Below are 26904 nucleotides of genomic sequence, written 5' to 3'. Positions count from 1 at the left end.
CCGGCCGGGGCGGCCCCCGGCGGCGCGGCCGAGGGCGGCAAGGGGGGCGGCGAGGAGGGGGCGAGCGGCGGCGGCGGCGGGGCGGCGGGGCAGAGCAAGCCCAAGAGCAGCCTGGTGAAGCCGCCCTACTCGTACATCGCCCTCATCACTATGGCCATCCTACAGAGCCCGCAGAAGAAGCTGACGCTCAGCGGCATCTGCGAGTTCATCAGCAATCGCTTCCCCTACTACCGGGAGAAGTTCCCCGCCTGGCAGAACAGCATCCGCCACAACCTCTCACTCAACGACTGCTTCGTCAAGATCCCCCGGGAGCCCGGCAACCCGGGCAAGGGCAACTACTGGACGCTGGACCCGCAGTCCGAGGACATGTTCGACAACGGCAGCTTCCTCCGCCGCAGGAAGCGCTTCAAGAGGCACCAGCAGGAACACCTGCGGGACCAGACGGCTCTCATGATGCAGGGCTTCGGTGCCTACGGCCTGGCCGGCCCCTACGGCCGCCCCTACGGGCTGCACCCCGGCGCCTACACGCACCCCGCGGCGGCCGCGGCCGCGCTGCAGTACCCCTACATCCCTCCGGTGGGGCCCATGCTGCCGCCCGCCGTGCCGCTGCTGCCGTCCAGCGAGCTCAGCCGCAAAGCCTTCAACTCCCAGCTCAGCCCCAGCCTCCAGCTGCAGCTCAACAGCCTGGGCGCCGCCGGCTCCATCGTCAAGTCGGAGCCCAGCAGCCGCCCGTCCTTCAGCATCGAGAACATCATCGGCGTCCCGGCCGCCAGCTCGGCCGCCAGCGCACAGACTTTCCTGCGGCCGCCCGTCACCGTGCAGTCGGCCCTGATGGCCCACCAGCCGCTGGCGCTGGCCAGGACCACCGCGGCCATCGCCCCCATCCTCAGCGTGCCTACCAACATCATCGCGGGGCAGTTCCTGCAGCCCGCAGCCCCCGCCGCCGCCGTGCAGGCCAAGTGGCCGGCGCAGTAGCCCCGGGCGGTAGCCCCGGGCATCGCTCCGGAGGGCTCCGGCCGCCCCCTCGGGGCTCCGCGGCCACTGGGGCTCGGGGCGGCAGCGGGCACCGGCCACCGCCGCTTGTACATATTTGTATCAAAAATCACTGACGTTGCTTTCGGGGTTTTTATTTTTCTAAAGAGGCGAAATGACGGTCGCGATTAAGGAGCTGCGAACTTTCACTTTTTTTGAAGGTTCCGGCGCTCCGAGCGGTTTTATCCGAAATAAACGAACAAACGAGAAAACGAAAATGTACAAAAAAATAAGCGGGGGAAATTTTAAGTATTAAACGAACGAACAAAAAAAAAGAGAGAGAATTTTGGAGAAAAAAAAAAAGGAGGAAAAACGCTGTCATTCTATTATAGAAGTCTGTTTATATATGAATGAATATATGTATTCTAAATGTTATCCCTTCGTGTTGTACACAACTTTGTAAATAAATTTTTAAAATGCTCTGCCCGTCTCTGTGTGAGCGGCTCCTCTGTGACCCCCCGCTCGCAGGACGGGATGCGCGGCCGCGGAGAATGGCGGGGGGGGAGAACAGCGCGGGGTGCGGCCGCGGAGCTCCGGTTCTCCATCCCCGCGGAGGTTTGGGTTCCGCAGGTAGCGGCGCGGGGCCGTGCGGGCGGGTTTCCCAAGGAATCTCCCGCCGTTCGGGGTGTGCTTTCCGCGGCCGCGCAGCGAAAGCCACCGGCCCTGCTTGTTACCGGAGCAGCCGCCGCGGCGGGGCCACCATCACACCGATTCTTCCAAAATCAAACCTTCCCCTGCAGATCCAAGGCTCCCTCAACCGCGCCGTGATATTTCCCTAAATATATATATTTTTCTCGGCCTGACTTCGGCTCCGCATCTCGACGCTGCGGGATTCCCGGCCGGAATTGGTACGCTTTGGGTCGGCATTCGGGGCTAATTATAAGGGAAATTATTTTGCATAAAACAGGTTGGGTCAGTTTAAGCAATGTTTATTATTTATTTTATATGAAAAAAAAATTACATATATTCAAGTCTTGCCCGTGCGGTGTCCGAGCGTGGATCTTTCGTTTCGATCAGGAAAATTATCGCTGTTAATGCAGCGGCTCTTCCCGCGGGAAGGAACTGGCCTTTCCCAGTTAATTCCTAAAAACTCAGCTTTAACGGCAGCTGCGAAAATTAAAAAGAAAAAAAATGGATTCAAGTATATTTTCGGGGCTAAAGTAAAGACCCGGTCAAGAGGAAAAAAAAAAAAGAGGGAGAATTAATATGTAGCGTTATAATATTTAAAGCGGCGCTTTGAGGTGTTGAGCCTGGAGAGATCTCAGTCTCTCCTGTGCACTGACAGTGTCTGATACTTCATTATCTTCTTCTTACAACGTGACATTTTTTGTCACCTTTGAAAACCTTCGTGGATTTTGCTTTTCCGCCCAAATAATTCGTTGTCTTTGTTAGGAAAATCGGCGGAGTGAAATGCAGGCGGGATGCGGGATGCGGCAGGCTCGGCTGCGGGAGGAGCTGGACCAGGCGCTTATTTCCCTTCCAAAAACCAGTTGGCAGCCGCGAATTTAAAATAAATGTATAAATAAAAGTGTCCTTGCTTTCCTGGTAAGCAGTAAATATTATTTCTTCCTAAGTAAATATTTATACCTCCGCATACATAGACTAAAATAAACCGAGCAGCCCCGGTGATGAGATCGTTTGAACTTTATAAATAAGGACTCGCTAATCATCTGCCAGGGACAGGGAGAACCTGGAGAGAGCGGGGACACTCGGGGCCCTGCACGGGCACCCACGGCCCCGCGGAACCCCGCGGAGCGGAATGTGGCGGTGCGTGGCGGTGTCAGAGGAGCGGGTTGTTTCACAGTTGTGTCTGGGTAATCGGTTTTACACAAACAGCAAATGGTGGGTGATCTGTGCGATTGAGGGGGTTTCTATATTTAGCGGATCCCCTGGGAAAAAAGGAAGGAGTCTCTGCCCGGAGTCACTGTGAGGCTCAAGAAGCTGCTGATCCAGGGCTTCCAGAGGACACCGGATAACAGGGGCTCATTCCATTCCCCAGCCTTTGTTACTTATAAAATTACTCGCTCATATTTCCCCACATAGCAGCAATACCTCGGCTCGGCATCTGCGCGGCGGCGGCGGCGGCACCGGCAACTTTCCTCCCGCTGCCTCCCACCGGGAACCGCTTCTAGCTCCGTTCCCTCAGTCCTCTCTTTCTCTCCCCCAGTCTTCCCTCGATCGTCGAGGACAGCGGCTGCCAGGAGAAGCCTTTCCCCGGGAAGGGGCGACGGCGGCGGCGGCCCCCGGGGCCGGGCAGCACCGGGAGGGCGCGGGGCTGGGGAAGGACCGCGGTGAGACCCCCACCCAGCCGCCCCCTCCCCGCGGGAGCCGCTGGGTCCGGCAGCCGCGGGGCCGAGAGCGGCAGCGGGTCCGTGCGGGCGGGGGAGGCTCCCGGTGGCCGCGGGGCTGCAGTGGCGCACCGGGGCCTGCGGGGGGCGCGGCAGCTCCCGCTGCACCCGCGGGAATGGGCGCGCCCCGCCGGGACCGGGAGCATCCCGTATCCCCCAGAGCATCACTCGGGGTTGGGATCACCCCCGTAGCCTCCGGGGCCGGGAGCACCCCGGGGAACCGGGAGCACTTCAGGGGTCTGGGAGCACTCCCGGTGTCCGCAGCCGCCCCCGGGACGGCACCGAATGGGCACAAAGCTACCGGCGGGGCTCGGCGGTCCCGGGGGTGCCAGAAATCGGTCCCCATATAGGGGAGGGTTTGCAGCCGGGACGGGAGCGGCTTTCCCGCACGGTGCTGCCCAGAGGAGTGGGCGCAGCTCCCACAGCCGGACCGGGAGCGGCGGGCCGGGGGCAAACGGGAGCACCATGTCCTGGCGAACTTTCCTCAGGCAGACCACAGAAACTCTTTTCCTAGTTCTTTCTCCGCTTTTCCCTTCCACGAAGTTGTCCGATGCATATGGCACAACTTGACACGGCCGGTGACAGATGCCCATTAGTGTAAGTCGTGTCACGTCGGTCCCTGGGGTGTGTTGGAAGTAACTAGATCCGAAAACACCGCGAAAATGACCCTCCTCGCAGCACAGAGAGTTTACCCAGAGCCACCTCCACCCCGCTGACACTTTCCCCCCTTGTTTATCGCAATTACGACCCCGCCGCTCCCTCCGTCCGGGGAAGGAATGTACAATAGGATCTGGCCCTAATCCTCTAAACCATCACGTTGGTTGAAAAAGGGACGAGATGGGCTCATCAGGGCCATTTCCTAGGCTCCCGAGGAACTCTCGCCTTTCCCTGCGCGGCCGCGGGAGTTGCGCCCCCTTTTCCCCCCCACTCCGCTCTGCCGCCTCCCAGCACCTTCTATTTATAGCACCACGGTCTGTTCCCGGGCAGAGTGCGGGGTTCAAAGTTACGGGCTGACCGGGCTAATGGGTGTTGAGAGGCTGCGGCGAGCGTTGGAAATGGCAAGGAAAGATCTGCGGACATTGTGTATTTATCGCGCGTGGACGTTGTTCCTCTGTAAGGAGCCCCCTCCGCCCCCAGTCCCCTGGCTCGGCACAGCCGTGTTCCCGGCGGGGTAGCGGTCGGAGACCCCTCTCCGGAGCTGCGGGAGGGCAGAACTGGGGCCGGTTTCCCGGAGGAAACACCGTCGGGAGCGCTCCGGGGGCACCAAGGGAGGGATGCCCATCGGACACCTTCCTTCTCGGTCTGTCCCACAGGGAGGTGGTCGGAGAAAATCATCCACTGGGGACATCGAACCCCTTTGGGACACGGTTCCCTGTTCCTCGAGGGTTACTGGTTTGGGTCCGCGCCGGCTGTACCGGGGGCATTTAGCCGCCCACCCCCCGCATATCGCAGCGCTGCCCGACTCCCAGCGCTCCCTCCGACTCTGGGGAAGCGGCTCTCCTGGGCCAGGAATAAAGGAAGGGAGGCCAACATTTCGCTTTGGGAAGCGCCGTCCCTCGTCCTTCATTGGGCTCTCGGGAGTCTCCCGCTCCGGGAAAGACACAAGGACTTGCTTTTGCGGGGGTGAAGATTTTTTCTCCCGCCTGCGGGTGCGGGGCAGGGGGGCAGTTCCCGAGGGAATTCGATGGGATTTTGCCTCCTGGGGCAGCTCGGGCAGTTTTGTGGACTCTTCCTCGTGTCCGAGGCTCACGGGGGTCCGACCCCGCGGGGTCAACTCGGCCCGGAAGGTGGAAAAACAGCCTCGCCATTCCGAGGGGGAATTTATTGGTGTTAGAAGGCAGCCGGTGACAAATCACAGCGAGTTCCACGCGCAAGTTGCGCTGCCCATCCCCGTGGATCTGGGCACGGGAACGGGCATTCCCCGGGGCGGTGACTGATGCGCTCCCGCTTAAACCCCCGCCCGGAGCCGCGAGCATCCCCGTCACCCCTTCCCGAAGTCTCTCTACCCACCGCCGTGCCTTTTCCCCGAGCCGGGAACTGCTGCAACTGGCCAAACACCCTCATGCAGTTTCCTTGGGAGACAACACTTCTGTTTCGGGGGCTTTTATTGAATTACGTGTTACCAGTGCTAAAACATAAAGCGTTATGTACTTAAAAGATGCAGAGCATAGGTATTACATCCACAGGAAGTATTTTAGTCAGTGAATGTTCAATGTAGCAGGTAGAGATGAACTTAGCACGTCTTCCAGACTGAACTGGGAACAGACTCTTCAGCCATAAAATGCACTTAACAGTCTATTTAATAGTGGCGAGGTCCTTGAAAATGCAATATCCATGCTAATCTTGCCTTTTTCTAAATCAGAAATGAAAAATAGGTCAGGAAGGTAGAACCTTCCCCTTCCATTTAAAATGTGACATTTAATCTATTTAAATAACTAAGTAAACTTTATTAATCCAGGATTTGGTAAGCAAGCTGAGGAAGCAGGCACTGTGCGACTTTATTAAGACGGCGAAGTGTGAGAGGGAGCGTCCTTGAACTCCAGGTGCAATAAACCCCCGGGTTTCTCGAGGTTCGGCAAAATGGGAAAAGCCGGGACACAGGAAAACGGCCCAGCCTCTCCTCTCTATGAAGGGATGGAAAGTCTCGCTCTGCTTTCCCGAGGGCTCGGAGCATCCCCCGGGCTGGGAGTCCCCGAGTCGGGCGGAGGAAGCTCCGTGTCCCCCAACGCCCAGAGAATCGCAGGGATTCAAGAAAACCACCCAAACCCTCAATAATTTCTAGTTACTTTATTAAGTCCTAGTATTTCAGGGGAATAAAATAAAATGGATCCATCTCCCTGGCAGTTGTTTCAAAAACGTTTATTCCTGGTTTTGCTCGGGAAAGGATAGGAAAGAGCCGAGGCTCCAGCGGGCTGTCGGTACGTGGCTCCCAGCGCCCAGCTCTGTGCCCGCTAAATCACGGCCGATGTTCTGGTGTCGGCATAAAAGGTCAGATTGTGAATCTGCAATTGAAAACGTCTCTGGAGTTTGTTTCCCCGCTCGCTCCTGCATTACGGCTCCGCTCAGAAACGAAATCCTTGACGAGCTGGAACTTTTTATGGCCGCAGGCTCTTCCCCTAGTCTGCCCCAGGAAAGACTTTCTCATTATCCTGACCGCATTTCACTCCAAATTTATGGAATACCCGGGAGATATTTGCCTTGCCACCGCTGGGCTTTTCATGAAGCTTGAGAGCCAGGGTGGAGGAGAAGTGGCAGCGGAGCTGCCGAAGCCTCTCGAGAACGCCAAGGGTTAAGAAAAGCCGTTTATCTGCTCATTATCGGTTTCTCTTTACTCCTGAGCACCAAATCTCGCTCGTCTCCTACCCCGCGGTATCAATGTGTCCTTAATGCCTTTTCCAGTCATTGATCTGGTCAAAGTCACCGCAGAAACACTAGTGACAGAGACTCAATTCCAGGCGACGTGCCCAATGCAAGTATTTAGAAAGCATTCAATAAAAAAGCTTTCCCGGGGAGTGAATGATTTCACCTTGCAACAAAGAGCGCTCAGCTAATTGAAATAATGCACTTGAATGTGCGGCCATGGGCTCCTGCTCGCCCATTCCAGCTCCAGAAACTAATTAGGAATAACCTGCAAGATAAAACAGAAAAACTTCTTCCTTTTTTTGCGGTAGGAGCCCATAGGCAACGATCAGGGACTGGGGGTGGCTGAGCGCTGCTGTGCTCCCCGGCCTCGCCGTTTGGGCAGTTCTGGGCATGGAACATCCTGGAGGGAAGAGTAGAAGGAAAGGAGAGGAAAAGAAAGAGGAGAGAGGAGGACTGAAATAGGAATATGCCCTGATGATTCTTCGCCGGGTTTAGGCTGGGAATTCACTTTGCATCGCGTGTTTTCAGCGTCGTAAACCAGCTCCAGCCACAGTGGGTTCAGGACGTGTAACTCTGTATTCCAAGTTACTTTGTGGTTGATGAGTTTTTAGGATTATACTTATTTTACAGAGTTGTGATCTCCAGACAACCCTTAAAATCCTACCAATATCCTGCAATAGAAGCATTTTACTTAGCAGCAGTATAAGTGATGGAGTACAACAGATTAGATAAACTGTGTAAAATTTGATGGGCATAATCTGCCATTTTCCACAGGATTATGGCTCTAAACACCATGGTAAAACAGCAAACAGGTGTGATTTTTGCCTTTATCAGTTTAAGACCTCAGACTTTCAGTCTCTTCACGCTGTCTCACCTGAGGTAACACCACAAGTGACAGAAATTATGGCAGGTGTCGGAGGGACCAGGATGTCCAAGGAGTTTACACTCAAAAATGGTTGTGATAGTGGAAATTAGTATTCTAGATGTTATTGCACTGGAAGAACATAAAGACAGAAAACCCATCTCTGGTGTTATGGAATACTACATTCATAGTGCTTATTTATTTTAAAAACATGTGCTTCTAAAAAAAAATTGTCAATTTTTTTCTTATCTCTGGTTACCTTAACATTTCATTTACAAGTAATCAGACACTTCTTGACCACATTTTCATTCAGTAGCAGTTGTATTTAAACCCATCACAACTTTCAGTCCTGGGATTCCAGTTCAAGGAGAGAACTGCTGGCAGCTCATGTGGAAGGTCTGGGCACAAAAACCTCAGTATGTGGTGTTAGTTTTAAAAAGAATCAGTTTTCTATTCAGTTTCAATCAGACACACAGCCAGAAGGAAAGGCCAGGTTGGACTGGGCTTGGAGTTGTGGTCTAGAGAAAGGTGTCCCTGCCCATGGCAGGGGGTGGGATGAGATGAGGAGCTTCTTCCCAGTGACCTGGTGTGTTGAAGAACAAGTCTTCCAGCTGCTCCCTCCCTTCTGTGAAAATGAACCCACACTGAGATTCATTGCCTGAACAAAAAGCTGATCTTCCGTGTGCCAGGACAGTGCTTTTCATCAGCAATGCCCATTAGTGCATCCTCCCACTTCCCTGAGCTGCTCCCGTGGAGATGTGAGCACTACATGTGCCATGGAATCATGGAATGGTTTGGGTTGGAAGGGACCTTAAAGCTCATCCTGTCATGGGCAGGGACACCTTCCTCTAGACCAGGTTGCTCCAAGTCCCGTCCAGCCTGGCCTGGAACACTTCCAGGAATGGGGCAGCCACAGCTTCTCTGGGAATTCCATCCCAGCTCCTCACCACCCTCACAACCAAGAATTCCTTCTGAAATATCCCACCTAACCCTGCCCTCTGGCAGAGGGAAACCATTCCCCCTTGTCCTGTCCCTCCAGGCCCTAGTCCAAAGTCCCTCTCCAGCTCTCCTGGAGCCCCTTTAGGCACTGGAAGGGGCTCTAAGGTCTCCCCGGAGCCCTCTCCTCTCCAGGGGAACACCCCCAGCTCTCCCAGAGTCGGAGTTCTCCATCCCCCCGCGGATCCATGAAGGACTCCCAGGCTCCCGCCCCGCGCATGCGCACAGCGCGCCCGGAAGGCGCCTCACAGGCGGAAGCGCGCGTGGCGGCCGAGCCGGGGAGGGAGCGAGGGCGGGAACGGACGGGACGGGAGCGGAGCGGGTGAGCTGAGCGGTGAGCGGGGCTGAGGGAGGCGAGGGCGGCTGACACGGTTGAGGTGGCTGAGGGGCATGAGGGCGCTGAGGGAGGCGAGGGGGGCTGCGGGGTGAAGGGACTGCGGGGGCTGAGGGGTGAAGGGGGCTGGAGGCTGAGGGGTGAAGGGGGCTGGAGGCTGAGGGGTGAAGGGGGCTGGAGGCTGAGGGGAACAGGGTCCGCTGGTGGGTGGGAGCAGCTCGGGCGGACTCGCAGGGAGCCCTGGGCGTGAGTCCCTCAGCGACAGCTTATCCTGGGGGTCTCTGAGGAGGCCGGGGGGTGCGAAGTGTGTGAGTGGGATCTGAGAGCGGGGTGAGTGAGTTATGAGGGGGATGAGGGACCATGAGGAGTAAAAGCACCTCCTGACCAGGGTGAGTGGAACAGCAGGATCACAGACGGGTATTGCTGCAACAGATTAAGTTCTTCATTCAGCTTTCGCGTTTCTGAGGAGGGGAAGGGCGCTGCTGAGACGTGTGCTGATTTAAATCAAGTTGTATTAAGGGCTGTGCATCGCTGGCTGAGTTCTGTCAGCGTCCCTGTGGCCAGGAGTGGGTGGTTTGTGTTGGTGTTATTTATCTTCGTCGTGGGCAGTGTGGAAGGATAGTGGGATTTTTGAGTGATTTTCACCATATGCTTCCAGGTGGCACCTCACTGTAGAGACCCTCAGTGTCGCACGTGCAGAGGCAGAAGGCGAAAAGTTTGGGACTGACCAAACCTGCTTTATCATCCCCTGAAACCTCTTCCTTGTTTAATATTGTTACTCACAGGATAGCAGAAACTAGAGATTTGTGCTCTAGATTCTAATAAAAGCATGGCTTTTTGTTTCAGGAGGTATGAGATAATTACTAAAGCTGAAAAATAGGTGGGAAGGAATTATTTCAAGGACCACTTTTGAGGGTAGAGAAAGAAATTCAGTATCTCAGAAAAACAAGTTATTCCAAAAGTAGGGAATGGCAGAAGTAAATGAGAGGAACAGAGATGGGGGAGTCTGTAGATGTTATGTGGAAATTAAAAATGTGTAATTAATTAATAAATGTTTTAATGAGCTGGAAGGAAAGGGCAGATGTATTTTATAGAAGGGAAGGGCCGGGATTGTGATGCTTGATTTTGGAATTCTTATAAGACCCTGGGTCTATTAGACCCAAATTTAGGAAGCACAAGAGTCCACTTAAAGTGAAAGGATCTACGAAGTCGACCCCATTATCTTTTATTTAGATAAAAGTGCCTCCCCTGTGGTTTAGGCACACTGAAAACATGCAAATGTCAGTGTTCACCTTTCTATGGATAGATGGTGATCTACTGCTGCCACAGATTTGTGTTATTAATTAACTTTTCCCTTGATGGTGCTGGGTCACAGCTTTCTGTGAATAGAAAATAAATATGGATGTAGTTTGAGCAGAATCACCTAAATATGCCTTGGATGTTGCTTGTCTGTTACCAAAACAGCAGCTTAGTACTGCTGCTGTGAGGAGGTTGGTTTGTTTTGTTTTTTTTTTGTTTGGTTTGGCTTGGTTTTTGTTGTTGTTTTTGTGTGGTTTTGTTGTTGTTGTTGCCTCTTTTTTTTTTTGCTCATGAACAAGTATATTAAACTCTCTTAAGTCAAATGATGCCTTTCCTGCAAGGAAAATCTGTGCCAGTTGTACCCAGGCTCATCCCATCTCTCACTATCAAGGCTGGACTAGCTTCTTCCTCACTTTTTTTCTAATTCAGAATAAAATATTTTTGTTTCTTTGGGTCAAAGTTTGCATGTTCTATAGTTAGTTAGTGGCTTGTTTTGTTTTTTTTTTTTCCTTTTTACATAGGACAACATAATTATTTTCCTGTTTTTTGCTTTCTGAGTTTGATGCATGTGGCCTTTAATTTTTACAGATTTGGCAATGTTTCTTATTGCTACTGGGTCCTTAGTGTGGTCAAGTAAGTTTGCTGGGAGATCAGCCCTCATTTAAATAACCTGTAATCCCTTTAAACCAGCAGTGATGCCTATCCCAGATCTACACTCTGCCTAATTTGGCAGTGGTGCTCTTAACTGAGAAACTAAGTGACCTTAACCAGGACTAGCAGCAATCCCCAAGGAACAACCCCATGGATGGTATTGTAGCAATGTTTGTGGTCTTTTTCCAGGTCCCTTTTGGCTTGTTCCAAAGGCCAGCCATGGAGAAGTGGAGCTTAATGACAGTTACTGTGTTACTGGCACTCACTGTGCGCTGGGCTGTGTCACTGGGCTCCTACTCAGGTAAAGCACCTTCACAGGCTGAATTATGGACCTCGTGGTAAATTAAAGTAAACTTTTTATTTATGTAAAATCATAAATAGGAAACAATGTGTTATTTCAAGTATCATCGTATTTTAGTGTCTCTTGATCTCCCTCAGAATTCCTTGTTCTTGTTTTTTTGAAGAGTGCAATGATTAACATCACAGCTGCTTGGAACAAAGCACTGGGGAAAAAACACCACAATTTTTTTTTTGAGGGGTGGTGGTGGTCAGTAGTGTTTTAGGTTGAACATCTGGCTGTTCTCCCCTGTGCCTTTATGTGCAGAATATTGCAGTCCAACTCTAGATTTGTTTACAATTGTCCTTTAAATTCGATAGCAGACAGCTAAATATAAATTATGGTTTTAAAACTACAGTAGTGCTAATGAAGACAGTGTAAAAGTGACGTGGAGTGAGGGATTACTCTGCCTTGGAGCTGTGCTTCCTTGAGCTTGTTTACAGCCTGAGCTACAGCTGTATCCTGTTAATGGATGAGTTTTTCTCCTCCCCATGTCAGAACACTTGCAAAGAATTAGCAAGTTTCTTTCCAAGCCTCTCAATGCCATTCCCATTTAGCATAAGCTTGCTCTCTGCAAACTGAGAAAAAAAAAAAAAAAACCAAACCATTATTTTCAACCTTCATCAGTTAAAAGTATCACAAGCTCAGTTTAGTCCAGCTCTGGTTTTCTTTGGAGCCTCATCCCCTGAGTGGTTGGAGCTGTTCAGGAGTATTCTGGTGACTGAACTGGTAACTCCTGGGCTTCATTCAAGTGAAGGAATTTGCTTGAACCTGAGTTGCATGCCCAGTTGTTTTGGTTTGAGTTTGCTTTCTGAAAATGCCATTCTGAGAGATCTGTAGGTAACTGAGGCTCTGTTACCCATCTCTAGGCAGAAAACACCCTGTCTTTTGCCACACAGCACTGCATTTCTCTTGCACTTCAAGTATTTACAATTCCACTGCTAACAGGATTTTTAAAACTTGATTTAATTTCAAATCAATCAAGACTTTGAAAGATAGTCTAAAATAATACCTAAACTAAAACAACTTTTTTTTTAATCTGATTTCCTACACATTGATCATGTAACTCCTTTTTGAATAGGAAAAGGAACAACCCTTTTAAAATAAAATATTGCATTTTTATTAATTTTTAACCCAGTTTGTCTGTGTACTCTGTGCTTGCTATAGATGGAAGCTAAATATGCACTCTTAAATTAACTGACCAGTCTGTATTTGGCTTTTTATAATGAAACTTTGGATTAAAATCTTGAATTTCAGTAATCCTATGGCAGATTCTATGTTCCACTAGATTTATAGCTCCAGAACTGACACTGATAAAACTCCTGTTCCCAGGTGACCTCACTTATTTAGGAAACTTCAGGTTGAATGTGTCATATAGTGGAGATAATCTATTCTCTCTACCATCCAGGAATAAATTAGCAGAGATAATATGTCCTTTCCACTTTCTGGGAATAAATACTACATATCTGAGCTTGTGGGACTCCCACAAACATAGATCATGTGAAGAAATATAGATGGCTTTCCTGTATTTTAAAGAAACCCTTAAATCTCTGTCTGGCTCATGTCAGTATTTCACTGGGAGTACAATCAGTCCAGTCTCTGTTCTCAATAAGCAGGTTAATAGAAGTAAATAAACTTTGTGAAGGTGCTTAACATGCTGCCAGTATCAGCAGAGTTAACCTTCCACTGAGGGAATTATTTGAGTAGACACTGAAGTGTTTGCATTGATAAAGCTTTTTTTTTCTCCTGAAAAAAGGCTGGTTGTTGATTTTAATAGTAAGGTACCACAACGTGGCTGGAACACAGGTGAGAACATGGACTAAGGAAGTGCAGTAGTTCCCACAAAATCAGTGGAAGTGCCCCATTTTTCATCTACACTTGGAAATGATTTTTTTTGTCAGATGAGGAAGCAGTTCTTCACTGCACAGTGCCTTGATAAATGCTTATTGCAGAAATATCCAGAAAGCCAAAAGAACACCTAACTTTTTTGTCCTCCCTGTGAGACTGCACAGCAGTGTCTGTTTGCTCTACAGTACCATAGAGGAATGGAGAATACAATCAGCAGTATATTAATATGCAATACCTAACTGGGGGAAAGCAATCTGTATAAACCAAATAATTCCTGACTGCTTTGTCCTGTTTTTGTAGGTGCAGGAAAACCACCTATGTATGGAGACTATGAAGCTCAGAGGCACTGGCAAGAAATTACTTACAATTTACCCATCAGGCAGTGGTAGGTGGTGCTGGTGGAGCTCAGCTTACAAAGGGTGAATGTACTGAAATTTTGGCTGTGTTTTACACCTCTGAGTCCTTTGTTCCCACCCATGTTCTCTTAGATTTTTTTAGATGTGAGTGCCTGGAATGTAGATGTAAGGATAGTGACCTTAATTTGTACAGATCACTTAAAACAGAAGGAAAATTATTCCAAAATTTTTATTTCTTTTTACATTATCGCTATTATTCCTTAGATCATGCATGGAACAGTAAAAACTATTTAGTCCATGTATATGATACAACACAAACTGGAATATATTGGAATTCCAGGTCGTCTTCCAGCAGGGACAGTGGTGGTGTTTGTCTGGTGTAATTTTTCCTCAGCTGTTATGACAGAATAGGATGTTAATTCAATTGTATTTCTGTAAATATCTGCAGGTGGCTCTGTGTAGTGACCTCAGATCATCCTGTTGTATCTGTATTATCATTTCCAAACCTGGGATAAGGGATATTCCATAATAATAGAGCTGGCAGCTTTGATCCACTCTGCTACATTGAACTATATCTACTTAAAATTAGGAGTTATAGCAGCCATTATTTCCAGGTGTTCCCAGGGGCCAGATGAAACTGTTGCAGGCTGGGTTTAGCTGATGGGCTGCCAGGTGGGCATCTTGGTCCTGGTGTATTTGCTCTCTGTTTTTATCATTAATGTAATTTTATATTTATAATGGAAGTTTGGGGTTTTTTTGATTGGTTCTGCTCTGGGAATTCAATCTCTAATACAGCAAAGTCGCATTCAATCTTGGGCATTGGGAAAAGCACATCTATGCAAGAGATTACATTCTAGAACTTAAATAATTCTTATTTATGTTGTTCTTTAGAATCTTGACATTATTAAAGGCTGCTTTAAGAACGTGCTTGTCCTACTGCTAATTAAAACTCTGAAGACTTTCTTGATAAATATTACTGGATATGGAGTTGGGTTCTTTTATTGAAACTATGAGTTTATATAAGGTAAAATTAAAAAAATAAACTCCCCAAAGTGTTAAGTTCGCTAAAAGTTGCAAACTGTTACATTCTGGGTGAAGAATCTGCACTGCCTTGGCATGAGCAGTCTTGAATTGTAGGATGAGAAGCAGAGATGCAACTCAAAGAAATGTGATTTATCATCAGTTCATAAGACACTTCAGGCAGCTCATAAAGAATTCAAGAAATATCATTTACTATAATAAATGTCAAAAATTGGCTGCATTTGAAGAGAGAAACTGGAAAAGCCAAGAGCTTACCCTGTGGCAGCTGGAGTAGAGTAATCAGTGTTTCACTGGGAGATAAAGAGGATCTGATGCCTTATTGTTGTAACTTTTCCTTGGACAAAACTCTGTTTCTCACTTGGAAGAGGTGACAATTTGAACTGCTGCCAACCTTCCATAGAAATACTGACACAGTGGAATCACAAATGGGAAAATCCTTTGCCTTTCTTGCATGTGGTCCACCTGAGTTCTGAGGGAGACCTAGGATTTTCCCACTCCAGATAAATGAACTTTAGCAGCTTTTCTAAAGCTGTTCTGCAGCCACAAATATGTGAACTCTGAATCACTGTTGCTGTTACTTTGTTGCTTGAGATTTTCTTTATTTGCAGTAAAATTAAACAGATACACAAGTTGCTACCTTCCATTTTAGATTTTGAATACATTTAGCATTCAGCCTTTTCCTTGGGCCAAAAACCAAGCTGGAAATGTAGATACTTATTTAAATTTAATTTTATTTTTTCTAGGTACTTCAACACAAGTGATAACAACCTCCTGTACTGGGGCCTTGATTATCCACCTCTCACAGCCTATCACAGTTTTGTGTGTGCTTACATGTAAGTTCAGGATTTCAAATACTTCTGTGTTACATTCTCCTTTTTGCCAGGTCTGTGAATTTTAGCAGCTTTAGATGTGGCTTGGATATTCAGCTTTCCACTGCTGGATCAGTGATGCCCAGGGAAAAAGTGCTGTAGGAATTGGGTGCATTGCTTGGGAAAGCTCTCGTGTGTGGAGAGCCCCAGTGTCATTTGATGACTGGATATCATGTAAATAGAATTCTGTTATTGGAATACTTTTTCCACAGGGGCTTTACTGCCATTGGAATGAGACTTATGGAATAAGAATGTAGGTTAAAGTGCACAGGCAGAGTTATGTGGGGCATCTATGTGAACTGTAAATGGTTTATATTTAATACTTAAGTATGAAAGGTATTTACAATTGTTTTTTTAAAAGTCAGTGGAACCAGACTGAAGGTGGTTATCTTGTTCTAATAAATATTGTACTCCCTTTTTACTTTTTCCAAAGATTAGGTTTTTTTAATTGTGAAATAGTTTGTAGTGTAAACTGATCTGGGAGTGAGGAAGGTCTCTCATTGATCACTATTGCTCTTTGAAATATTTCTTCTCATTCATCTTGACTCTTGGAATATGCTCCTGTGCATGTCATCTTTATTGCTGAGAGGAGTGTAAAGGGAAATGAGAACTGTCTGCATTTTGATGTGTCTGTACTTTGTTTTCCAGTGCCAAGTTAATAAATCCTGACTGGGTTGCCCTGCGCAGCTCCCGGGGCTACGAGAGTCAGCCACACAAGCTGTTTATGAGGACAACAGGTAGGGAAATCCCAGTCCTCAGGATGGTCCTGCACCTTTGTCTCACTCATTTAACATGTTTAATATGCAGCTTCTCTGTTTTTTCTGGTTTATTCTCAGTTCTTTAACTCAGGTGGTTTTGCAGGCCCATTTATGAACCAAAGTCCTGTGTTCTTTCCTCTTCTGCCATAGTGATAAATATAAAATACAAAAACAAGTTTCCAGCCCAACTGATTCATTAAAAACTCTGAGACAAAGCTACTTTTTGTAGCATAGACTAATTTTTTAATTTCGAAAATAATATTCTTGTTTTCCCTTCCATTCTCATAATTAGTCTTTTCATTTTTAGCTGAATTTGGTTTTTATATTAAAATTAATTTACAGTGTAGACTGGCATTCACTGACTTAACAGCCAGTTGAGGTCTCAGAGATCTTTATTATGAGTGGATACTTGATCTCAAAGGAAAAGAGATTTGATATTATTACTGTTAACAAAAAAGTAAAAATTTATTTTACCACATCTATTCTGAATTTCATTTTCCTGCAGTCACTCTTCTGACTCTTTGATTATGTTAAACTGCCACTACAAAGAAAATGATGAAACAAGTACAGAGAAAATGTGTTGATAACTTGATTTGGTAACTGTATCAGGAAAGCAGCAATGTCTCCAGTGAACTCTTCTTATCCTGTTTCTATTTTCCTTCATTTTAAATCTGTGTTGCTTTCTCTAACACTCAAGTTCCACAAAATGCTTTCTGATTGCAACAGCAGAATTTGTTGTTCATCAATAGCTTTTCTGTACTTCACAAACCTCTCAGTCTGGTCTCTGGTAATTGATCGAATTGAAAAAAAAATAAAAATCACTAGAACTTAATTACCCTTGAAATGGTCTTTATTAATTTTGAAATCAACTCACTTGACAAACCACTGATGGATCTAGAGAGCTGATAAACACTATTTAACAGTAGCCATTAGAAGAATGCATTAAAATAATTCAGAGTGGTCAATGTCAGCTTTATTTGAAGCATCAGTGTATTTGTTTTGCTAACACCTTGGGTATATTTGTTTAGTTGTGGCTTAAGCTGGCAAAACAATTCATCACTGGGTAACTGAGATATTGAAACATTTTCTTCCAAAGACCTTGGCTAAAAAGAGGCAAAGTACACTTTCCCTTTTGGAACCATTGCACATTTTATGAAACTGGTTTTTAAAAATAATCTGAGGTTTTTCTCAGGCTCAAGGAGAATTCACCTGCTTGGCATAATCCCAGGCAGGGGAACCTGCTGGTTCTGTTTTCTTGTCAACTCTCTTACAAATACTTGCTGTAGGCAGGTTATCAAAGCCAAATCACTAGTTTTAGTCTCTTTACCCACATCACTAATTCACACAGAGATTGTTACAATCTGGAGCTTCTTAGTTGTGTCCCCAGAGTATCTGTCCCATCAAAGAACCTGCCTGGATCCAGTCAGAGCCGATTTCTTTGGGGCATTCCCAAATGCCTCCCTGGTTTTGGCATGTGAGGAACTAGAGTGTGCTCCCTGTGTGACTGAGGCTGTGCCAGGAGCCAGGACAGCTGAACACGTGGAAGCAGCAGCTTTGGGACATCAGAAATGAGCCTTACACACATTAACAAGATCAAATTCTGTGGACCTGTTTCTTTTTGTCCTTTGAAGTGGAACTGCCCAGTTTATTCTGATGAAGAACTTTCTGATATTTTAATGCTCACTTGCCTGTATGTTGTCCTTGTCTTCTCCTAGGAGGATTCTAATGTAAAGTTAATCTTTATTTTGCAGTGTTTGTGGCTGATTTGCTGGTTTATATTCCTGCAGTTATTTTATATTGTTCTTCCTTGAAAGAAACATCTGCTAAAAAGAAGGCAAGTACCTGGTGTGGGGGTGTGTGTAAATTAAACAAAGAAAACACTGTTACAGCAGGGTAGAACTGTAACACTGAGTTAATTAACATCCAAAACCCATGTAAAGCTGACAATCAGTGTAGCTCATATTAAAGGCTTTTCAGTTAAAAAGATTAAAAAAGCCATTATTTTATCTTACAGCAATTATTTTAATGCTTTCAATAACAAGATGCTCTGAAGTTTAGGAGCCATGAACTCCTGAATTATATTTCTTTCTGAATTTGTTACTTGAGTAGTAAAAACAAGATTATGGTGTGGCACAGGGGCATCTGAGAACTGCTTTTTCTTGAACACTCCTCACAGTAGATTCAATACATTTTGGAATAATAAATCTCCTGGGTTTTGGAGTGGTTTAAGGTTTAAGATGGGTGTGGGTGATCTTTGAGCTGTTTGCAAAGGACAGGCAATATTCGATATTTTCTCATTTATGGAAAATTTTTATTCTTTTTTATTCCTCAGATTGTTACTGACATATGATTACTTGTAGAGAATAAGATTCCTACATATAGGGTGCAGCAAGGAGGGACATATTTTTGTACTGCAGAGGTGTAAGTTCCTCTGTCTGATGTCTTATTTGGGAATAATCATATGTCCCCTCTCGTTTTTGGTCCTTCTTTCCAGGTTTCCAGTGCTCTCTGTATCCTACTTTATCCAGGCCTCATTCTTATTGACCATGGACACTTCCAGTATCCTTGTTCTGCACTGAGATGAATTTGTGTTTATGGAGTAACACTGTTTTTAGCATTTTTTTTGGCTGGGCACAAGGTTATTTTTGCATACAAAGTCATCTGAGGGGCTTCTGCCACCCCAAAGCAGAGATATCAAAGAAACTGTAAGTCTGAGACATATTTGAGATAAAAATTATTGATATTGGGACAAATCAATCCAAACATGAATATAATTCTTTCCGTGCCTCCAGCTCGTATTTCTGTCAGTCACTTTATTGCAGACAAGACCAGTGGTGCTGTGACAGGGAAGAGAATGATGGCTTGTGCTCCTGTGATTTGTGTTTGGAGAGGGAATCACCTCAGATCTGCTTGGATGGCAGAGGAGTGTCAGGAGTAGCTGTGGGAAATGTTCAGTTCTGTAAAATGGGCTGTTCTGTCCTGGCTTCACAGTGAAGAGAAGTGAATCCAGGGCTGACTGGTCTCTGTTGGTGCAGACACCTTCACAGGGGGTCTGTTTTAATAAGAATTCTGGTTTTGTACTGGGTTTGTACATGAACAAGCAAATGCTGTCAGCTGACCTCGTGCTGGGGGGATGCAGTGGAAGCAGAGATGTCCTGCAGAGCCTCTGGGGGCTGGTCCAGCCCTGCCACTCTTACATGAACAGCATCACTCCCTGTGCCCTGCTCCCAGGAAGTCAAAGATTTGCTTAATCTGAACTGCTGCAAGATCAGGGCCTTTTGGTGGGAGTTTGCTGATGGGAAATCAGTGAGCTGTCAAATACACCTGAGGATTGGGAGTGGGAAGTGGGAGTGGGCTGAAAGCAGCGTGGGCCATCTGGATGTGTCCTACAGATACCTACACTGACAGAGGGAAACCAAGTATTGTGACATTTCTGACAATACAAGAAATGCAAGGGACTGTTTACAAAGGCCTGGAGTGACAGGACAAGGGGAATGACTTCCCACTGCCAGAGGGCAGGGTTACATTAGATATTAGGGAGAAATCCTTCCCTGTCAGGGTGGTGAGGCCCTGGCACAGGTTGCCCAGAGAAGCTGTGGCTGCCTCATCCCTGGAAGTGTTCCAGGCCAAGCTGGATGGGGCTTGGAGCAAACTGGGCTAGTGGAAGGTGTCCCTGCCCATGGCAGGGGTTGAAACAAGATGAACTTCAAAGTGCCCCCCAAAGCAAACCATGCTGGGATTCTGTGCCCTATTGGTTTATCTCATTTTTTTAAGAACGCCAAGTAAAAGACAAAGCTAATACTTTGTTGCAATTTAATAGTAAGCATAGCCTAGTCTGTTCCAAATTTACTGATCTTGTGAACCTGCTCTCAAAGTCATAAGGAGCAACATTGGTTTTAGTAACTATTATTCATTGTTTGTGCAGTATTAGCAGTTAAGGGAACTGGTCATGGATGAGGGTGCACTGTGAGTGTAATAGAATCACAAGAACCTCAGAAGTCCTTGAACTAAATTACATATAATTTAAACCCTGATATATTTGAATATTCTGCACATATCTTTTGTGAGCTGGGAGGAGAAGCTTGTGAAAGCTTTATCCTTAATTATGTAAATACAGAAAGAAAGTTTCCCCTGATGCATGTGGTATCGTACTGTCACCAAAAGCTTGGTTGACTGAATGTACTTTATATATGTAATTAACACACACATAATTTGTTCTCATATTTGCCTGTGCAAGCTCTGAATCAAGCCTTAGAAATACAAAAATTACATTTTAAACGGAAGTAAAATTATTTCTCTCTGTGAATAAAATAGTCACAACTGGTAATGTGTTTTTAAAACTAACTTGGAAAAACTAATTTTCCAAGCTATTTATGCCTGTCCCTCAGGGCATTAATTACTGACTTGCAGAACTGAGATGTGTGTCTTGTCCTTGACATAAAAAACCATATACAACTCAGTGAGCCTCGGCTTTGCCTTGTGGGGTGTCCTTTGTTTGTCCCATGACTGGGACCTCCTGGGCTCGGTGGCCTTTTGCTTGGCCTTAAACTACAAGCAAATGGAGCTCTACCATTCCCTGCCCTTTTTTTGCTATTTACTGGGGAAGTGCTTCAAGAAGGGACTGAAAGGAAAGGGGTAAGTGGCTTTAAACTGTTCTGTCTTTCTCAGGAATACACCTGGGCAGCCTGGCACGGAGAGTGGGATTCTCCTAATCTGCACGTGGGCATTTCTGAATTCAGCTGTAGGGGAAGATACTTTTGTAACGTCTTCCTCTCCTGCAAAATGAGTATTTGCTGCTGAGATCTAAGGCAGGTATATCTGCTGGGTTGCTTTTCCTGAAATGAGAGCTTTTTTCTTCTCTTGGGCCCAGGTTGGTGCTGTTGACCAAACTGGCAGGGACAGTGGTGCTGTCCTTCGCTGCCTGCTGGCTCCCCTTCGGCACCGACGTGGAACAAATCATGCAAGTACTCAGAAGACTCTTTCCCATTGACAGAGGCTTGTTTGAGGCATGCATGTTTTCTTCTCCCCACCCCACTGCCCCTGCCCTGTATTCTTAGATCCCTTGAGAAACCTTCAGTGTGACCTTTAGGGATTTCATGGGGGAGACACACCACGGGACGGGTAATTCGAGAGGCTTCTTCAGCAGGCAGTCCTTGCCAGTTATTTAATCCAGTGTTTAACCCCAGCTCAGCTGGCATCTTCCAGGATATTATACCAGTAGACAACACTTATCCCATCATCAGACCCATACTTCAATCCATACATTTTTCCATTGAAATAGATTCCATAGTAATTGACAGTGTCAGAAGATGTAACCTTGAAAGTGAACAGCTTCAGCCTGTCTTTCGTTCTTCTCAGCTCTTTTCAGTGGGATTAAGTATTTAAAAAAAGAATTGAAAACAATTTTGTAGGTACAGCCCAGAACTTCCTTTTTGGCCCACCTTGTGCCAATTTCCACAGTGTTTTCCAAAAGTTTTAGACCAGTTCTGCTTTTCCTAAGGCTATGGACAATTGCATGCTGGCAAGTGCTGAGTACTACTGCAGCCTTAATCCAGTAAAGCAATTCCTCCCTCATCTAGTGGCAATGCCACAGGAGTTTTGGGATGAAAGAAAGGGTTCCCATTTCCCAACTCACAGGGAATCGTTGCTGCTCTTTTGCTTAATTAGGGCACGGGTCAGTATTACACTCTTATACAGCAGATTCTCACCTTCAAGCTTAACCAATAAAATGAAGCTTTGAATTTCAGGTTGTGTTGTCACAGGGATTAAAGCAAATACTTACGTAGTTTTTTTTATTCTTCCAGTCTTTCTCAGATGTAGATAATATCACAGCTGGCATGTTTTTCTTCAGAAGTTAATGCTGATGTACCAAAGGCAGCAGTACACAAGTGTTCTTAATGTGCTCTCTGCTAGTTTATTTAAAAACCCCAACAAACAAACACCAAACAACCTCTCCAAAAAAGCCCCCTCCTCACACAGACACCCCCCCCCCCCCCAAAAAATGACCCATTTTCTTGGAGATTATTTGGAATTTATGCAGAAAAATAGTTTGGGTCACCACACTTTTTATCCAGTACCGAGTTTAAAAATACAATCTGTAAATGACAATAACCAACGAGTCCGAAAGAGCTGAAGGATTTTAGTCTAATATTAGCCCAGATATTTGCTGGGCTGCTCAGGGCAGTGACTTGCTGGATGCTAATGCGGATAAAATGAGAAATTGTCCACGTAAGCACTGCCCAGTAACTCAGCCCGGGGCGTGTGTGACAGGTTCTTTGCCTTGTGTCCCTTTGCAGCCCAGTAACACTTGCTGAGGCTGTAGAATGGTGCTGGCTGTGAAGTGGTGTTTGCTGGTGCTGCCAAACCCGTGTCCCCTCGGAATCCTCGGCATATCCCGTGTTGCTGGCGAGCACGTGAGGGAGGTGCCTCAGTTGTTGGTGCTGGTGCCTCCGTGGTGTTCTGTCCACACAGCTGTGCCTCCAGCAGCTGCTTGGGGATGAGTTTCACGAGCTGTGCTTACAGATTTAATTTGGAAAGTGATCCTAGCACAACTGCTAATGTCTTTAGACTCCTTGATTTATTAGGGGTTAACTCTGTCAGTGCTGGCGGGCACTGAGCACAGCTACGGCCAGGCATGAATGAGATGGGCCAGCACGGTGTCCTCCTGGAGAGGGACTCCCATGTGCCAGTGTTTGCTCAGGGACACGGTGTCAGAGCCATATTCTCACAGAATATGTGGTCTCATGAGTTAAGTAGTTGTCCCTTGTGCTGGAGAACAATTTCTCAGTTATTTTAGAGCATGTTTTAATTGAGTCTCTTGAAACTTCCATTCAGAATAAGCTCAAGCACATCTAAGAATATGATGTACATCTGCAAATGTTTTTTGCACTCTCATAGTAGAAACCCAACAATCCCCACCTCCCAAGCCCCACTGTTGTCACAAACATAAGTTTAAATGAATATATTTATCACTAATTACCTTTTTATTTTCTTCCAGGATAAAGTAGCCAATATTTGGTGCAGTCTAAGTGTCCTTATAAAGATAAAGAATGTAGTATCACCTCAAACTCAGCTCAAACTCAGGTAAGACATGACTTAAGTGCTTTAGATAGTTTTTATCTGCGTTATTTTTTGCAAAAGGAGTGAATTTTCTCAAAGAACTATGAGAAGTTGTGTTTAAAACATTGAAAATACATTTTCTTTCCTATGCTGTACTTTTCTCCCCAGTGATGAGGGTTTCCCGAAGTGCTGTTAGGAACTGAAAAATTCCCTGCTTGTCCATATAGTGATTTAAGCTGCCTGGTTAAAACAGTTAAAATTTGCAAATTCAAAGAATTACTCCTTTTAGTGCTCTTAGAAGTCAGAGCTCACAGCTCTGTTTCTCAACTAAGTGAAGAATTCAGGTCTAGGCCTGCAGAGTGAAGCACTAATGGATGTAGTTGCTCATGTATTTAAACTGGTTTTCTTACAAACCTCTCCAGTTTTGCTGTGACATTCCTGAGCCTGCTTCCTGCCTGTATCAAACTCACTGTCCAGCCTTCCCTCAGAGGGTTTAAATTTGCTTTGGTAAGTGTTTGTTTGTAATTGCTCCTTGTTTTCCTCCACCCCTCAGCACTGGGGTGTGACCAGCACTCCAACAGCAGTTGCTGCAGAGCACAGAGGGGTGAGTGCCACGAAATAGTGAAGGAATTGGTTAAAAAGGGCTTTACTTTCATGTGTCCAGGGGGTCTGACCTGTCTTTTAAACCCAGACTTTTTACTTTGGCCTCAATTTTCTTTGTTTAATGTTGTATTTTATCATCTTCCTCCGAAGAGCCTTCGGAAGATTCCATACACATTAAAGCCTCATCTAGAGTTGGGATTTCTCCTCTTCTTGTTTAGCTACCAAAGTGTTAAGTTTTTCTTATTGCATCGGCTGCAGAAGTCAATTAAAAAGTCCCCAAATGGACACTGTGAGCTCATTAGTGGTTTGAAAATAAAATGATCCTACTATCCCAAATGTTTGCCTTTCCTTAGTCATACTATTGAATTGAAGCACATTGCCATGACTTATGCAAAAATCAAAAATTATATGAAGCTGCTTCTAAAGTTTCGAGAGGTACAAGACAATTTCTGGTTTTGATTTATGTGAGCGATGTTTGAGAGTATATCACAACACTGCCTAGAAGTCACACTTTCTAAGATTTAGTTGATGTTTTGCAGTGTGTTTTTTATTTGGTGGGAGCAAAAACAAATCCAAACTGGTTTATTTACTCCGGTGTATCAACTGTTCCCGATGAGGAGCAATATTTTATGTCCAAAGGGTGGGCAATTCTTACCGTGACTGAGGTTTTCCAGTGCCTGTGTGGGTGGACATTGTGTCTCCTTGGTGGAGATGTTCTTGGTGAAGCTGAGCAGGAGTGAGGGCTCTGCAGGAAGTGCTTTCTGACTAATCCTGGTCAACTTTCAAACCAAGTGTTTTCACCCACGTGTGGGTGGTTCCGGGAGCTGCTCTGGTGCCTGTAAATGGCACTGGAGGAAATATAGCAATTAATGAGAAAACTCAGATCATTGAGCTCCTGCCTCCATGTGGAGTCTGTGCCAGAGACACTAAAGCAGAGCTTTGCATTGCAGTCACACACACTAATCCAGCTCTGATCTCCTTTCCTAAGGTTAGTTGTGCCCTGTCATTTTTCCTGTTCTCCTTTCAAGTCCACGAAAAATCCATTCTTCTGGTGGCAGTGTAAGTAAATTATATTCCTGTGGATATATTTTGATCTTTTCCTCGCTCTTATTGCATGCTGCTTCTTTAACCTACAAATATGTTGAATTTTAAACACTCTGCACATTTGCTTTTCTGAATAACCTGGAAATGAAGGTGTGAAGTACAGCCTGGCTGGTCTGTCCTGTGTCACTCTGGCTGAGGGGACAGTCACCAGTGCTGCTGTTCCATGTGCATGTCCCACATGGACCTGGAAGGGGTGTTTGACAAGGGAAGATCTGATCCCTGTTTTTCCTCTTTTCATTCTAGCCCAGTTTGCTTAATCATAAATGAAATCCCCTTTATGGCCACGTGGTTTTTACTCGTATCAACTTTCAGGTGAGCTGGAAACTATTAACATGGTTGGAGAGGGAGTTTGGACAAGGGATGGAGGGACAGGGCAAGGGGGAATGGCTTCCCATGTGGGTTAGATGGGATACTGGGGAGAAATTCTTCCCTGTGAGGGTGGTTAGGCCCTGGCACGGGTTGCCCAGAGAAGTGTCCAAGGCCAGGTTGAAGCAGCTTGGGATAGTGGAAGGTGTCCCTGCCTGTGGCAGGCGAGTGGAACGAGATGAGCTTTAAGGTCCCTCCCAACCCAAACCATTCTATGATTCTCTGAACACCATGTTCTTCCCCAATTCCTGTAAGGATAAATGTATTTATTGGTTTTCCTCTTCTCTTTGCATTCTTTGGAACACCTCTGGATCCGTGCCCTCACGCTGGGATGATCCTGCTCCCAGCATGTTGCCTCTCCTGCTGAGGGACGGGCTGCTCCTGCCCTACGCCGTGACCACGCCAGCATTCCTGGCCACCTGCCTGGCCTCCTTCTCCATCCTGGACAAGACCTCAGCAGAGGACCTGCAGCTCAAAGCATTCTCCCTTTCCCTGAAGGGATATGTGTCTTGGTTTAAGTCCTTTCCCAGGATTGTCAGGATTCTGGTAAGCGATTTAATTGCTGTAACTCTGAGTTGCAGCACAGAAGTGTCAGTGGAGGGGGGGCTGTAACAGAGCTCCCATACAATGCAGTAACAGCTCACCTGTTTGAGGTGTTACATCACCAACACCTAATCTATCATTCCTTATCTTCCAGTTCCTCCTTTCCCTGTCCCTGATGGGTGTCCTGTCTCTCCTGAGTGCTGCAGTGCCTCCTCCCCAGAGCCTCCCGGATTTATTTCCCATATCTGTGTCCATTGTTTCCTGCTTACACTTCTTATTATTTCTGGTGTATTTTAATGTTGTGATACTCTGGGACTCCAAGAATAGCAAAAGCCAGAAGAAAATCAGTTAATCTACCTGTGGAGCTCCAGGACTGAACTGTGCAGGACAGAGTGTGTTTGGTGAGTGCTGTCAGCGCTGCAGGGGAACCTGTTTGGGATGGACACAACTGCTGGAACCCAGGGAAAGTCAGGAAACACGTTTGGCTTATTCAAACACAAAACAATCAAAGACTGTTTCAAAGGAGAAGTCTGTTGAAGAGCATTGGAAATACGATTTGGTGTGTTTTCTTCAGAGGTGTCATACTTTTGTTACCATTTGTAAACCTAAAATGCCTAATAAAGGACCAAATTTTGAATTAATGCTAAAATACCCTGTATTTGCTGTATTAGCAAAAGTAGCATTGAGTTTGTTCCTTTCCCAGCATAAAAAGCATAAGGAAGTCATGCAGGTAAAGTCAAAACACTGGACTGACAGCTCTGAATTGGTGTTGCTGAATTGTTTTGTGACACAAACTTTCCTCCACTGTGACATTTCTTCCTTCACTGTTGGTCAGCAGCTCTGCTTTAAGTGGTTTTAACACCTCTGCAGTCTTAGGACTCAACTGCTCTCTCTTCAACAGGACTGAAAAGCCAAACCCTCTTGTTTCTCCTGCAGTGAAAGCTGAGGTGCTGCAGTGCAGTTGGAAACCAGGTATGAGGGGGGAAAAAAAAAACCCCAAACCCACAACAACCTCCCTCCTTGCACAGCAATTTGCAGACGTAAACTGAACTCAACTCTGCAATTTCTCCCTGGGTGCAGCACAGCCTCCACTGCCAATAATTCAGAGAATGCATATTGATTGAGTAATTATAAA

General features: G+C 46.3%; 2 protein-coding genes across 4 annotated transcripts; both read left to right on the top strand.

The window, feature by feature from the left end:
• The first annotated feature begins 106 nt into the window (after positions 1-106).
• FOXD3 (forkhead box D3) lies at positions 107-975 on the top strand. The gene has a single exon (XM_027651778.1). It carries the CDS (start codon positions 151-153, stop codon positions 973-975), a length of 825 nt encoding a protein of 274 aa, XP_027507579.1. The 5' UTR covers positions 107-150.
• A 7860-nt stretch (positions 976-8835) lies between these two features.
• On the top strand, positions 8836-26418 carry ALG6 (ALG6, alpha-1,3-glucosyltransferase). 3 transcript variants are annotated; one of them, XM_027651633.1, is made up of 16 exons: positions 9256-9508; positions 9594-9784; positions 11075-11186; positions 13371-13455; positions 15211-15300; positions 15985-16073; positions 17846-17928; positions 18589-18653; positions 20544-20729; positions 20965-21100; positions 23092-23177; positions 23576-23660; positions 24745-24815; positions 25104-25172; positions 25574-25772; positions 25924-26418. In XM_027651633.1, the coding sequence occupies exons 3-16, from the start codon at positions 11105-11107 to the stop codon at positions 26119-26121; spliced, it is 1524 nt and encodes a 507-aa protein (XP_027507434.1). In that variant the 5' UTR covers positions 9256-9508; positions 9594-9784; positions 11075-11104; the 3' UTR covers positions 26122-26418. The 3 variants fall into 3 exon arrangements, with proteins under 3 accessions (XP_027507432.1, XP_027507433.1, XP_027507434.1); XM_027651631.1 differs by lacking the exons at positions 9256-9508; positions 9594-9784 and adding an exon at positions 8836-8935; XM_027651632.1 differs by lacking the exons at positions 9256-9508; positions 9594-9784 and adding an exon at positions 8917-8987.
• The last annotated feature ends 486 nt before the right edge of the window (positions 26419-26904 follow it).

The sequence above is a fragment of the Corapipo altera genome, unplaced genomic scaffold (genome assembly GCF_003945725.1).
Source record: "Corapipo altera isolate COAL_440 unplaced genomic scaffold, ASM394572v1 57, whole genome shotgun sequence".
Classification (NCBI taxonomy): domain Eukaryota; kingdom Metazoa; phylum Chordata; class Aves; order Passeriformes; family Pipridae; genus Corapipo; species Corapipo altera.
The sequence above is the reverse complement of the archived record's forward strand: the minus strand, read 5'-3'. Positions and strand labels throughout refer to the sequence as shown.

What these genes read in the sequence shown, in the direction of transcription:
- ALG6 (XM_027651631.1), top strand. Translation starts at nt 11,105, where the DNA reads ATGGAGAAGTGGAGCTTAATGACAGTTACTGTGTTACTGGCACTCACT. An exon ending in AATTTACCCATCAGGCAGTG is followed by an intron (nt 13,456 to 15,210) that starts GTAGGTGGTGCT and finishes TATTTTTTCTAG; the next exon opens with GTACTTCAACACAAGTGATA. An exon ending in GCTGTTTATGAGGACAACAG is followed by an intron (nt 16,074 to 17,845) that starts GTAGGGAAATCC and finishes TTTATTTTGCAG; the next exon opens with TGTTTGTGGCTGATTTGCTG.
- FOXD3 (XM_027651778.1), top strand. Translation starts at nt 151, where the DNA reads ATGGCCATCCTACAGAGCCCGCAGAAGAAGCTGACGCTCAGCGGCATC.